Source organism: Callithrix jacchus, chromosome 1 (genome assembly GCF_049354715.1).
Source record: "Callithrix jacchus isolate 240 chromosome 1, calJac240_pri, whole genome shotgun sequence".
Classification (NCBI taxonomy): Eukaryota; Metazoa; Chordata; class Mammalia; order Primates; family Cebidae; genus Callithrix; species Callithrix jacchus.
Genome location: NC_133502.1, coordinates 187624712 through 187638484, shown reverse-complemented (window position 1 = coordinate 187638484; position 13773 = coordinate 187624712). Strand labels below are relative to the sequence as shown.

The window sequence follows — 13773 nt, the reverse complement described above, 5'->3', positions numbered from 1 at the left end:
TGATTGCATCAGTCCAGCCTGGGTGACAGAGAGAGACTCTGTCTCAGAATAAAAAAATATGCCCCCCTTGAGTTTGTGCAACGTATTTGCCAACCCCATACCCCGCCCGGAAACATCATGAGTCTTTCTCTGCAGTTTGCAGATGGCGTGTATCTGGTTCTGCTAATGGGCCTCCTGGAAGACTACTTTGTTCCTCTCCACAACTTCTACCTGACCCCGGAAAGCTTCGATCAGAAGGTATGTGCATGGTCTCCATCCTCGGTAGTGGCTCAAGAAACACTCATTGAAATGCAGGGCATATAACATCCTGGCAGCTCTTTCTGCGGCCTGGCTGCATTCTTCAAAAAGTAAACATCGCACAAGTGATACTGCAATGAGATGGAACTCTCAGCTAAGAAATAACCCCTCAGCAGTGCGCGACGCATCTGAGTTTTGTTTGCCACATTTTATTTGGGGTCTTTTCCACAGACTGTGTAGTTTTTTTTTTTTTTTGGTTTTGTTTTTTGAGATGGAGTCTCGCTCTTGTTGCCCAGGCTGGAGTGTTGTTTGAGATGGAGTCTCGCTCTTGTTGCCCAGGCTGGAGTGCAGTGGCGTGATCTCAGCTCACTGCAACCTCTGCCTCCCGGTTCAAGTGATTCTCCTACCTCAGCCTCCTGAGTAGCTGGGACTACAGGCGCCTGCCAGCACATCTGGGTAATTTTTGTATTTTTAGTAGAGATGGGTTTTCAACATATTGGCCATGCTGGTCTCAAACTCCTGACCGTGTCATCTTCCTGCCTCGGCCTCCCAAAGCGCTGAGATTACACGCGTGAGCAGCAGCACCCGGCCGGGACCGTGTAGTTTTTAATAATTGTGATTACATCTTAGTAGAGTTGTAAACCCTTTCCCTGTTCTGCTGCAGATCCAGTGCCTGTGGTTTTCCCTGCTGCTTCCCAAGCTTCCCAAATGCCGTGTCCAGTGGTGGCACAAAGTCCCAAGCATGGCTCCGTTACCAGTGTCTCCCCATTCCCCATTCTTGGCCATCAACTTGAAAGTGTTTCTATTTTTTTTTTCCTACTGAAACAACAGAACATCTTTTGACATAGAGTTTGTTTCTTCATCCCTGTGGATTGTTTTCTTGGGAAAATTTCTCAGCTAGGGTCATCTGGGTCATTCCTTTCAAATGGGCTGGCCCACGCCCCCGGTCCCACTGTGGCTGCCCTGTGCGTGGGCTCCTCCCTGCTGTCTGCTCTCTGCCAGGGCTTCCGCAGTGAAGCCGCTCGTGGCAGTATTTAGTGCATTGCCATTAAAAACTTGGCCATGGATAGTCTATGTTGCTTTGGATTCACGGGCGTCTGTCATTTTATTTTCCCAAAGTGTTAGACCCATGAGTCAGGGAGGCAGACAATGTAAGCTGGTGGTGGCAGCCAGAGAAATAGCAGAAATGGGGCCAGTGTTTATCAATCTGCCCACTTCCGGCACATTGCAGTCTGTTTGCTGTGGCCAAATGTTCCTGTCTTGCCTGCTGAGATGGAATCAGGACAGATTAGAGAGGTCTTGGCACATGGAGTCCATGTTGAATCGAGAGAGAGAGAGAGAGAGAGAGAGAGAGAGACAGAGAGAGACGAGTGTGCAAGAGCAAGAGGGAATGCAGAGGGAATGAGCAGAATTGTGCAGAACTCACCAGGAAACATGGGTGCCTGTGCTGTCATCCTGGGAATGAAAGGGCAGACAATGCAGTGAAGACGCTCCTGCATCTCCGGGCCCTGACACGCTGGTTGCAGAAACATTCTTTTGGAGAGTTCCTTTCTTTGTTCAAACTAATAAGAACGCTGGCAAGAACAGTGAGTGTAGCGAGGAGACTTAGAGCTGGTTTCTTTCCAAGACAAGGCTTTGTACAAATGTCAGAGGCGTCATCTCCTGGGCCCTGGCCTTCTTCCCTTTGAAACTGGGATGAAAGTCTTTGACGATTGCTGCCCTGGCCTGCGAGGCTTGAGGAGGCTTGAGTCATCTGCTTTCCCCTCTGAATCGCAGCGAGGAAGGGAAGGCTATTTTCAGGTACAGCACGCAGCACACCATTCATCCTATTCACTCAGGAGAACGGGAGCCTGGGGTGGTGGCGTGGCTCTGCCGGTGTCTGGAGATGGGAGGATGTCAGCAGCTTCGGAGGATGGGAGGATGGGAGGATGGGAGGATGAGGGATGGGGGAATGGGAAGATGGGAGGATGGGGGGATGGGAGGAGTTCCTCCTCCGGCCCCTGCATTTTTCCCCCTTTTTCCTCATGGTATGATGGTCATAATGGCAGCTGCTGTCAAGTCTCCATGGGCCCATGGTATTTGTTATCTATCTTACAGTCCTCACAACCCCTGGACAGGTGGGTGGTCCCCTGCTGTGGAGGACTCACCCGCTTCAGGCTAGGCCCAGCACCCATGTGTTCAAAACTGCTTGCAGACGGGATGTTGCTGACCTGCCCTGCTCATGTCTCTTGTGGGCTGAGACGCTGAGATGCGTTTGCTCTGGCCCTGGGAGTCCTTACAGCTGCTCCACATTTTTGGAGGAGGGACTGAGGTTCAGTGAGCAAAAGCAGAGATACATCATGAGCTGCTGTCCCGAGGGTAGTCATGGCTTATGGTTTTAAACAATTGCATTGGATTAAAAAACAAAAAATCACGTTGGACAGCTCAGAGCCTGTAGGCTTCTGCCCTGTGAGCTACCTCAGAAGTGTGAGAATGGCCTGGCTTCTTTTTTTTTTTTTTAAGACAGTTTCATTCTTGTTGCCCAGTCTGGAGTGCAATGGTGCAATCTCGGCTTACTGTAGCCTCCACCTCTCAGGTTCAAGTGATTCTCCTGCCCCAGCCTCCCAAGTAGCTACGATTACAGGTGTTTGCTACCTTACCCGGCTAATTTGTCTTTTTAGTAGAGCCAGGGTTTCTCCATGTTGGCTAGGATGGCCTCAAAATCCTGACCTCAGGTGATCCACCCACCTCAGCTTCCCAAAGTGCTGGGATTACGGGCGTGAGCCAACGTGCCTGGCATCCCTGGCTTTCTGTTGCAAAGCCACCGTGGAGTCTTATCCTACACTGGCCACGTGCTGAGTGCCTTGCACCCCTTGGTCATCATTTTGGGAGACTCTGCAGGCTCCCTGTCTCTGTGGAGTGGGGTGTACCCTGGAGACGTGGAGATGTTTCCTAGAAGAAAACACGAGTTGCTTCCCCTCAGCTGATCCCTTCAGCCTTACTGGACGAGGACAGGGAATCTCAGGAGGGCTTCGAGGCCAGCCCAGGTTTGCATGGCCAGCAACAGCAGAGCCAGGAGGGTTGACTCCTATTCCAGAACCTTCTATTCTTTCCTCACCCGGCCAGGTTGACTGAAACCTTTTGAATTGCGGAGAGAAGGATTTCTGCCCATGTGGCTTTCTTGAAGCAGGGATGTGTATGGCCTGATCTTCGCTGGGCCTTGGCGGCTCCCACTGCAGTCAGGGTCGGGCTGGGTGGTCCCCAGGCCTCGCCAGGAGCTGCGTGCTGGGATTCTGCCCTGATCCTGTCCTGCGGGGCATGGGAGATGGCTGAGGGCAGAGGCAGAGGCAGGGCCCTGAGAGAGGACAGGCATGGGACGGTGGCAGTTTCCTGCCCAGCATTTCCTCAGCCTGAGAAGAAAGCAGAAGGAAAATCTCACTTCCAAACCAGTCACTGCAGGGCTGAGTGTCTGCAGAGCAGTGAGGCTTGGAAGGGGCTTGGAAGGGGCTTGGAAGGGGCTTTGCTCGCCCCTTGAGCTGTTCTCTCCTGGGGCAGGGGTGACCACCTCATCGCCCGATCACACTCTCCAGCCATCTCTGAGCATCTCCACGTGTCATGCATCTCATCCCCAGCTCCTCCTGAGCATCCCCCCTTCTCTGCATGGAAGAGGATTCCTCAGGCTTCAGAGGCGTATGGGAGAGGCACGAAAAGAGACTGGTCCAAACTGGTGCTAACTTTCACACGGGGAAAGAATCTTTCCTTAAAAGAAACATACCTGAGTAGTAATAGACGCTTTTATTTCAGGGGAAGTCATGGTAGGTGGGGAGGGGGCCAGCTTTCTGCGGCATCTAACAGCATCTTTTCTTTCTGTTCCCCCTCTTTGCTATCCTGTCTGCATCTCCATTTGGGGCCAGGCCTGTTGTGTGTGCGTGAGTGTGTATGTGTGCGTGTGCACATGTGTGAGAGCTAATTCGATGACATGGACCGTGGTCAGCTAAAGGGACCTGTGTTGCAAGGGGAGCCGAGGCAGGAGGCTCTTGGAGGAGAATGGGCACAGAATCCAGATCAGATTTAAATGTGTTTCAGTCCTGGTTCCATCCCTTTGAGCCCTGTGCCTTTTTAGGGCACCGATGTCCCCAGCGCCCTCCTCTGGGAAGGAAGATGGTACCCAACCTCACACAGGGCCGGGAGGGGAAAGGGAGCTTGTGCCGAATGCACCTGCCCCATGGTGGGCGCTGGCATCCACAGGTTGCTCCCTGCTCTCTCCTTGGGGGAACTGCTCTCTGCACCCTCCACACAGGCTGTTTTACTCCTTCCCCATTTCCAGTGTTTGGGCACCCTCAGGCCTAGCCCTGCTGCAGCCCACCCCCATATCCAGGCAGGCTATCCTGCAGGGTTGGGGTATCTGCCCTGTTGCCTGGTGTTCTCACTGGTAGTTTCCGAGTTGGTCTCTGGAGCATGGTCTCGGTTTGCTTACCCTCCCCGCCTCCGGGGTGGACATGGCCTGCCCTCCTGCCGGGCGGTGTCTTCCCCACAGACTCCATGTCTAGCCAGGCCCTCTCGCAGTTGGCGCTGGCACAACACCATTCACCACTTTGCTTCTCCGAGCAAAGGCCACGTACATTGTGGAAGCTTTTCCGAAGCACCCCCGCTGTTTTCCAGTGCTGTACGTTTGATTAACCAAGGGAAGCCGATTTTTCCTGGTGGATTATTCAATTATATCACAAGTCAAATTGTTCATGCTTCTGATTCATTGACCTCAGAATCATGAAAATATGATTGTTGAAAGGATTTTTCATTTTGTTTTGAGACAGATTCTTGCTCAGTTGCCCAGGCTGGAGTGCAGTGGCATAATCTCAGCTCACTGCAACCTTGCCTCCCAGGTTCAAGCAATTCTCATGCCTCAGCCCTCAATTAGCTGGGATTACAGGTGTGCACCACCAAGCCCAGCTGATTTTTTAAATTACAGCAGAGACAGGGTTTCACCACGTTGGCCAGGCCAGTCTCAAGTGCCTGACCTCAAGTGATCCACCTGCCTCAGCTCCCAAAGTGCTGGGATTACAGGCGTGAGCCACCGTGCCTGCACGTAACATTTGATTGCTAAGAACCCTGAAGTCCCTTGCAGTATGACATCTGTGTTTTTGTTTGATGTCCCCTCCTCCCATCAGCCTTGGCTCGTGGCAGGTGGGTGGCTGGATGTAATCTGGTTCATTACCTACATCCGTCTCCAGTGGTCTTTACACAGCCCAGAAGGCTCTTATTTTAAATCTGTTCAGCCATCACTAGCAGAATGAAAGCTTCCCGTACACTGGGCACTGAGTAGTCACAGACCCTTTTATATCAGGAGAAGTCATCGTAGGTGGGGAGGTGGCCACCTTTCTGCAGCATCTAACAGGACCAGGACACTGCAGGCTGACGCTTGCAGCCACCATGGGTCTGACTTCAGTTCTGACCAGTTCACTGTGCCTGCTCAGTGCTGGGGCCCTCCCTGCCCCAAGGGCACCCCATCCTGCAAAGACACAGCCTCACGAGCAGCTCTGTTTTTTTTTTTGGGGTGGGGAGGGCACGTGGAGTCTCCCTCTGTCACCAGGCTGGAGTGCAGTGGTGTCATCTCAGCTCATTGCAACCTCCGCCTCCCAGGTTCAAAAGATTTTCTTGCCTCAGCCTCCTGAGTAGCTGGGACTACAGGTTTCTGCCACCATGCCCGGCTAATTTTTGTATTTTTAGTAGAGATGAGGTGCCACCATGTTGGCCAGGATGGTCTCGAACTCCTGACCTGGTGATCTGTCTGCCTCAGCCTCCCAAAGTGCTGGGATTACAGGCATGAGTCACCACGCCTGGGCATGTGCAGCTCTTTATAGCCCTTCCTGGGGCAGTGCCCAGGTCTGCGTGCTTCTGCTCGGGACTTATCCTCTCTGGGCCTCGGTTTTCCTCTCTGTAAAATGGGGTCACTGTGGGCCAGGCACTGTGGCTCATGCCTATAATCCCAGCACTTTGGGAGGCTTAGGCAGGTGGATCAGTGGAGCCCAAGAATTAGAGACTAGCCTGACCGACGTGGCAAAACCATCTCTAAAAATAATAATAATAATAATAATAATACAAAAATTAGCCAGACACAGTGATGCGTGCTTGGAGTCCCAGCTACTGGAAAGGTGAGGCAGGAAGATGGCTGGAGCCTGGGAGGCAGAGGCTGCAGTGAGCCGAGATCTTGCCACTGCACTCTAGCCTGGGTGACAGATCCTGTCTCAAAAAAAAAAAGGAAATAAGTAAGTAAATAAGTAAAATGGGGTCACTGTGACTTCTCATCACGTTGCAGGTGTCTGGGGCAGAGCAGGCTCTTGTTGGCTGTGAGCCCTTGAAAGCTGGCCAGACACCTCACCCTTCATCTCTCAGCATAGACCACCAGCGTGAGGAGTGAGACCCGCCTAGGACGTGCATGTGGCCCTCTGCAGACTTCCTCCCCCCGACCGCCCACTCTGTGGGCTTCCCTGGGCTCATCCTTGTGGACCTCAGCATTCCAGAGGCTCCGTCCTGTCTACACTGGCTGTCCTCAAGCAGTGGGCAGTGGATGGGCCTGGGCTGGGGATGGCTGTGGACCCCACCGCTGACCCGCCCCCTTCCTTGGCAGGTCCATAATGTGTCCTTCGCCTTTGAGCTGATGCTGGACGGAGGCCTGAAGAAACCCAAGGCTCGCCCTGAAGGTAAAGCCCCTGGCTCAGCTTCCCCGTGAGGGCTAGGGCTGGAGGGGAGGAAAACCGGGTCCCAGAAGTGGCTGGAAGGCTGGTGTGTTGTTCCCCAGATGGGCCCTGCATCTCTGGCTCTGGGGCAAGGGTTTGCCAACCTCAGCTCCCCAGTCTCCTCATGTTGGGGACCAGGAGGACTTTGCTGGTGGAGCTGGCAGTGCCGGTTCTTTAATAACCACTTTGAAGGACGTGGCCTCTGCCCACAGACCTCAGGATGAAGTGCGTCTCTAGCTGGCCACTTGGGCTGGAAATGCAGCTTTGTGGCCTGAGAAGGTATTAAAGGCTTACTCAGATTTAATGATGCTTGGGGTGGAGGTCTCCTGCTGCTCAGCTGAACGCAGAGCGGGAGCAGGGACTCGGCACAATCCTGCTCTGTGTGGGTCTGAGCTGGGGGTAGGAGGCCAGCAGAGGCGGGGTGAGTGGTCACTTCACTGTCCCCACCTGGCTCCTGTGCTGAGTTGCCTGTACGAGGACTCTAACCCGAACGAGCATCAGAATTCCTGGGAAGGGTTCTTCATAAATGCTTGGGGACAGCCAGGCTCAATAGAACGTGAGTGGAACTGCCCGCGAGCCCTGCTGGAAAGTTGAACATTAAAGGCTCTGATAAGTCCTGTGTGACGCCATCTCTTTGCCTCCATCAAAACTTTTGCCACGTAGGAGGAGCTCACAGAACTCAGACACTGTGGTTTATGCCTGTGGGCCCCCACCTTGACCATGGCTCCCTACCCAGCCCTGCTCCCTCTCCTGAGTCCCCCATGGTAATGCATGAGTCGGGGGGTCTGTGATGGTCCTTACATCTGTTCCCAGCATCCACTCAATGGCAGGCTGTGTAGAGTCTCTGACATAGCGAGAAAATGGATCCCATCCCTTCCATCCACCCGCCACAGTCGCTGTCTCCTGCCAGTCCACGGGGAAGGCGCTGGCCGGTCCCCTCCTGCCCGTGCGTCCTCCTCTCAGGGTTTCACAGGACGATTCCACACCCTCCTGTCTCACTGCATGTGTGGCTGTTTATTCTCTTTTGTTTTGAGACAGGGTCTCACTCTGTCACCCAGGCTGGAGTGCAGTGGTGTGATCACAGCTCACTGCAGCCTCTGCCTCTTGGGTTCACACCATCCTCCCACATCAGCCTCCCAAGTCGCTGGGACTAAGATGCATACCACCACGCCCAGCTAATTTTTTAACTTTTTTTTTTGTAGAGGTGAGGTCTCACTATGTTGCCCAGACTGGTCTGAGACTTCTGGGCTCCAGCGATTTGCTGCCTCCCATTACAGGCACGAGCCCCATGCCTGGCCTTGTTGATTTTTTTTTTGTTTTCTTTTTTGAGATGGTGTCTCACTCGGTCTCCAGGTTGGAGCACAATGGCATGATCTTGGCTCACTGCAACCTCCAACTCCCTGGTTCAAGCGATTCACCTACTTCAGCCTCCCCAGTAGCTGGGATTACAGGCACCCACCACATCCAGCTAATTTTTGCAGTTTTAGTAGAGACGGGGTTTCACCATGTTGCCCAGGATGCTCTCGATCTCCTGATCTCATGATCGGCCTGCCTCGGCCTCCCAAAGTGCTGGGTTTAAGGGTGTGAGCCACTGTGCCCAGCCTGTTGATTCTTCGTTGTCCCACCCTCTGCACTAGAATGGAAGCCCCAAGGCATCAGGGCTTTGTCCCCTGCATGCTGAGAATAGTGCCTGGCCTGGAAACTGCTCGACAGTACTGGGTCAAAGCATGCGTCCAGTGGGCATGTGGCGAGCTGCTGCCCATTGGGGCCAGCGTGGCCTGGGTCTCCGGGACTCCTCATGGCTGCTGCCCTGCAGCCCTTTTGTTGCTGTGAGGCAGGGGCATGAGGGAGTGGCTGGGGGCCCAGGGGATGCTGCTCTGCCTCTCCCAGCTGTGTGTCCTTGGATAGGTTACTTTGCCTTTCTGTGTCAGGGCCGCCTCATCTGTGCAGGGGAGTGACCATGGCACCTGCATCCACATACCTCATGGGGTCGCTGGGGGAGCAGGTGCATCACACAGGACTCGTCAGGGCCTTCAGTGTTCAGCTCTGCCCTGTAACTTTCCAGCAGGGCCGACAGGCAGTGCCACCCATGTTCTGCTGAGCCTGCCAGCCCCTCAGCACCTATTGAGCTCAAGTGAGCTGCTTCTATGAGCACTGGAAGAGTGTACTGCTCACAGAATTAAACATATGATGAGATTAAATATATATTATGTTTGATGAGATATAAATGATGAGATTATATATGATGAGATCATATATGATGATATGATGAGAGTATATATGAGATTATATACGATGAGATCATATATGATGAGATTGTATATGTGATGAGATTATATATGATGAGATTATATATATTGATGGTTAGCGTTAGTGTATGGTGGGGTCACATACTGTCAGGAAGAGAAATCCTTGCTCAGGTCCGCCGAGGGCTTGGCTGGGGCTTCCTTTAGTCTCCTTAACCCAGAGCCTGGGCCCCATCTGCAGCATGGGGTGCTCTCCCCAATACCCTCAGAAGAGCCCCTGGTGGTCCTTGGCCTCTGAGCTGCTGAGGGAGCTCTGTTTCTGTATTCCCATAACCTCCCACCCTTTTTCTTTTTTCCCCGAGACAGAGTCTTCCTCTGTCACCCAGGCTGGAGTACAGTGGCTCCATCCCATCTCACTGAAATCTCCACCTCCTGGGTTCAAGCAATTCTCCTGCTTCAGCCTCCCCAGCAGCTGCAATTACAGGCACCTGCCACCATGCTGGCTAGTTTTTGTATTTTTAGTAGAGATGGGGTTTCACCCTATTGGCCAGGCTGGTCTCAAACTCCTGACCTCAGGTGATCCACCTGCCTCAGCCTCTCAAAGTGTTGGGATTACAGGTGTGAGACACTGCACCCAGCCCTTTGTCCCTTTTTTGAGGAGGGAGGCAGGAGCTTGTCCAGAGGCCAGGACATCCTCTGACAGGCCAGCCTCCGAGGAGGGGGTTTGCCCTGAGCCAGGTTGTGCTTTGTACTCGTCTGCCTCTGAGATCGTGGCTGGATGGCACATTAGGAAAGCCACCACGGACACATGGGAACCAGTCCAGGGGCCAATCCGCAGAGATTTATGAGACGGGATCCCTGCTGGGCCTCTTTACTTTGTGGCTGATGCAACAAATGAGAGATTTTTCCTTCTTCATTCATGCTGGGGAGCAAGAATCGGGAGGTACCAGAGATGAGAATGACACAGAGAACAGGGCACAGTGGCTACGGCCTCCCTGACACCCTCTTCTGAGCTAGGCAGACTTACCTGGGTACTCAGAGCTGGTGGGGAGGGAGGCAGTGGCTGTCCTGTCGGTGCCCACCTGGAGGAAGCAGAGCAGTCTCACGTTCCCTGCACATGGAGCATCTGAACAGCCAGGCCTGCACCAGGCCCCCAGCTCTGATGAGCATCCCAGCCCCCTGCCCCCTTGCGGGGAGCTGGAGGAGATGCCAGTGGGGTCCCCGACCCTGCCCTTAAGGAGGCCTCTTGCCTGGGAGAGAGCCTTGTCGCTCACTAGAAGTTCACACGGCTGAGTGCCAGAGCTGGTTGGTGAGGTGGGCCTTTGGGGAGCACAGAGGGATTGGAGTTCACGGGTCACAGAATGGGATTCCTGTCTCCCTGGGTGCAGGTGCTGAGTGGTGGCCGTGGTTAGCAGGGTCTGGCAGGGGTGCGAGGGCTGAGTTCTGTTTGTCCAGCGAGGCTGTCTGGAAGTTCTCAGAGCTCAGACGTGGGGGCATCAGTGCCAGGCTGCTGCTCCGGTCTCCCTGTGAATCCCCCGTGGGAGTGGACTCAGTGGGGGTCAGCGGGTGATGGCCCCCACCTCTGGGATCTCCTCTGTCCCTGCTGTCCCCCTCGCTTTGGCTGCCTCTAGCTCCATGGCACCATCCTCCCTCCCCTGCCTGCCCTGGGCTGTCGGGAGCTGGGGTGGACCCTTCAGGCCAGGGGGAGACCCTGGGATCCTCCACAGGGCCCCAGGTGCATCCTCAGCCCATGGAGCCAAGTTCAGCTCTGATCTTGCTCTGACAGCACACTTGCAGTCAGGTCCTTTCCCCACCATGAGTCTTGGTCTTCTTTGTGAAATGGGAGGGAAGGAAAGGAGGCTGTACCAGCTCTGACAAGGCTGTGTGAGTTGAGAAACTCCACCCCAGTGACAAGGACAGTTGCTGATTCTTAGCAGCCCCCCAACCTGCTCTCTCAGTGACAGATGCCATTTCTTGCTCTCATGGTCAGGCTAAAGCACAAGGTCACCCATGGTTACCTTTGGATCACAGGTATCAGGGTTCAAAGGGCCTCGAGTGTCATCTGGTCTGGGCCCATTTTACTGATGAAGAGACTGAGCCCCACCTGTAGCATGGGGTGCCCCCCATACCCTCAGAAGAGCCCCTGGTGGCCCTTGGCCACTGAGCTGCTGAGGAAGCCCTTGTTTTTTGTCCCCCTGCCCCGCCCCCCACTTTTTTTTTTCCCCCTGAGATGGAGTCTTGCTCTGTCACCCAGGCTGGAGTGCAGTGTCGCAATCCCAGCTCACTGCAATTTCCTCCTGGGTTCAAGTGATTCTCTTGCTTCAGCTTTCCAAGTAGCTGGGATTACAGGCACCCGCCACCATGCCTGGCTAATTTTTGTATTTTTCGTAGAGATGGGGAAGTCACTTAGAGGTCACAGAGCAAGTGAAATGAACAAGGTGTCTGGTTCCCAAGAAGGTTCTCTTCCAACCAAAGAAACTGGCCCAAGACTTCCAGGGCCCCAGAGGGAGCTGTCGGGTCCATCAAGTGTTACTGGGGTTTTTGGCCCCAGTAAGTGTCATTAGCTACATCCCCCAACCAGTCCTTAGACACGTCCTGATGCAGATCCAGGAGGGGCTGTGGGAGTGTCTCTGTCCTTGTGTCCCAGGCGCTTGTCCCTGCAGGGTGTTAGCCTGCACCAGGATCTCTCACACAACCTGTGTGCCTGGGGGGGCACTACCCAGAGCATCCTGGACAGGGTGGCGGTCAGTCTTCAAGGGTTAAGCCCTCTGTGGGGATGCAGCAGCTGGTGTCATGCTGTGGAGATGTGGCTTCTGAGAGTACCTACCACAATGACAGGGGGAGGGCATGGCCCCTGAAGTTTCTCTGTTTCCTTCTGCAGACGTGGTGAACTTGGACCTGAAATCCACACTGAGGGTTCTTTACAACCTGTTCACCAAGTACAAGAATGTGGAGTGACGGGGGAGCTGCGGATGGTGGCAGGAGTGTCCCAGCGGGAAAAGCACCATCTGTCAGTGCCCTGTACCTTTCCAGGGAGGCAGGCGCCATGGGCTTCTGGTCCCAGCTGTGTGACTGTCATCCCCACCCCACCCTTACCCCACCCCCCAACTGGACCCCCTACCCACATCCCATCCCAGCCCCTCCCCCCACTCCACCCCACCTCCTGCCTCTTTTGGCTGTTGTTCTCAATCCCCTTTCCATGTAATTCCCAATGGATGAGAGCCTTTGAAAATGCAGGATTCTAAACACCGGTGCTTGCGTTTGAGGCCTCGAGTCACCTCAGGTGCGTGGGATGCTGAGTCCGTTGTTGTCTGCCTTGGCCAAAAGATGAAAAAAAAAGCCTGAACCCCCGTCCCCTGCTGATTGAGAGCACCCTGCATTCTGCCTGCTGGTGCAATTAGCGATCACAGGCACTCAGAAGCTGCGGCATCAGCTCTGCAGGAACGCCTGCTCCCCAAGGACCTGTGCCTGACAGCTCGACGGGGATCTCCGGGGCTGGGCTCTCCTTGGAAGTGAGGCCTTTTTAATAAAAGGGTTTTGCAGTTTGAAAAACTTTAAAGTGACAGAAGCTTAGATGTGACACGAGTGTTCTCCACCCACATTCCTGTCACTTCTTGGCTACTCCTTGTTGTTTTAATGTAGCTTTTGCACAAACATCCAAGACCTAGGATGGCTCCGCTGCTGCAGTCCTCGGAAGGAGCTGTTTGCTGGGGGCATTTCTGAATTTCTCACTGTGGTTGAGGGGCTGGGTCTGGAGATGGTGGTTCTAATTGTGCTGCTGGAGACAGCGTGGGCCCGAGCTCTCCCCTTCAGAGCCCCTTTTAGGGAATGAATGCATCTTCGGAAACCTTGAAACGAGGGTGTGCGTTGGTTCATTGGCCTTGTGTAATAAAGTGCCACAGGTGAGTTGCTCAGATGTCAGTCATGTCCTCAGGCCTCTTGCCTTTGCTTCTGGATGCTGGCTTCTCCCTGTGTCTTCACATGGTCTTCCCCGTGTGTGTCTGTGTCCTCAATGCCTCTTTCATTTTTATTATTATTTTTTGAGACAGGGTCTCACTGTCACCCAGGAATAAAGTGGTGCCATCTGGGCTCACTGCAGCCTTGATCTCCCAGGCACAAGTGATCCTCCTACTTCAGCTTCCCGAGTAGCTGGGACCACAGGTACACACCACTATGCCCATCTAATTTTTGTATTTTCAGTACAGACAGGGTTTCACCATATTTCTGAGGCTGGTCTCAAACTCCTGGGCTTAAGTGACCCGCCCACCTCAGTCTCCTAAAGTGCTGGGATTATAGGCATGATCAGTCATGCCCAAGCTGACCTCCTCTTCTTAGAAGGGGTGGCTGGGTGCGGTGGCTCACATCTGTAATTCCAGCACTTTGGGAGGCCAAGGCAGGTGGATCATGAGGTCAGGAGTTCAAGACCATCCTGGCCAAGATGATGAAACCCCATCTCTACTAAACTATAAAAATTAGCCAGGTGTTGTGGCGTGCACCAGTAGCCCCAGCTCATGTAGGCTGAGGCAGGGAATTGCTTGAACCCAGGAGGTGGAGGTTGCAGTGAGCCGAGATTG

General features: G+C 53.9%; 1 protein-coding gene across 3 annotated transcripts in view; it reads left to right on the top strand.

Moving 5' to 3' along the window:
- The window catches only part of PARVB (parvin beta), a 149695-nt gene extending 136509 nt beyond the window's left edge, over window positions 1-13186 (top strand). For all 3 annotated transcript variants that reach the window (XM_035265308.3, XM_035265294.3, XM_054238745.2), the window contains 3 exons: window positions 136-237; window positions 6845-6917; window positions 12081-13186. In XM_035265308.3, the coding sequence (XP_035121199.1) occupies window positions 136-237; window positions 6845-6917; window positions 12081-12157 (252 nt within the window). In that variant the 3' untranslated portion in view covers window positions 12158-13186. The remainder of the gene's footprint in view (window positions 1-135; window positions 238-6844; window positions 6918-12080) is intronic.
- The last annotated feature ends 587 nt before the right edge of the window (window positions 13187-13773 follow it).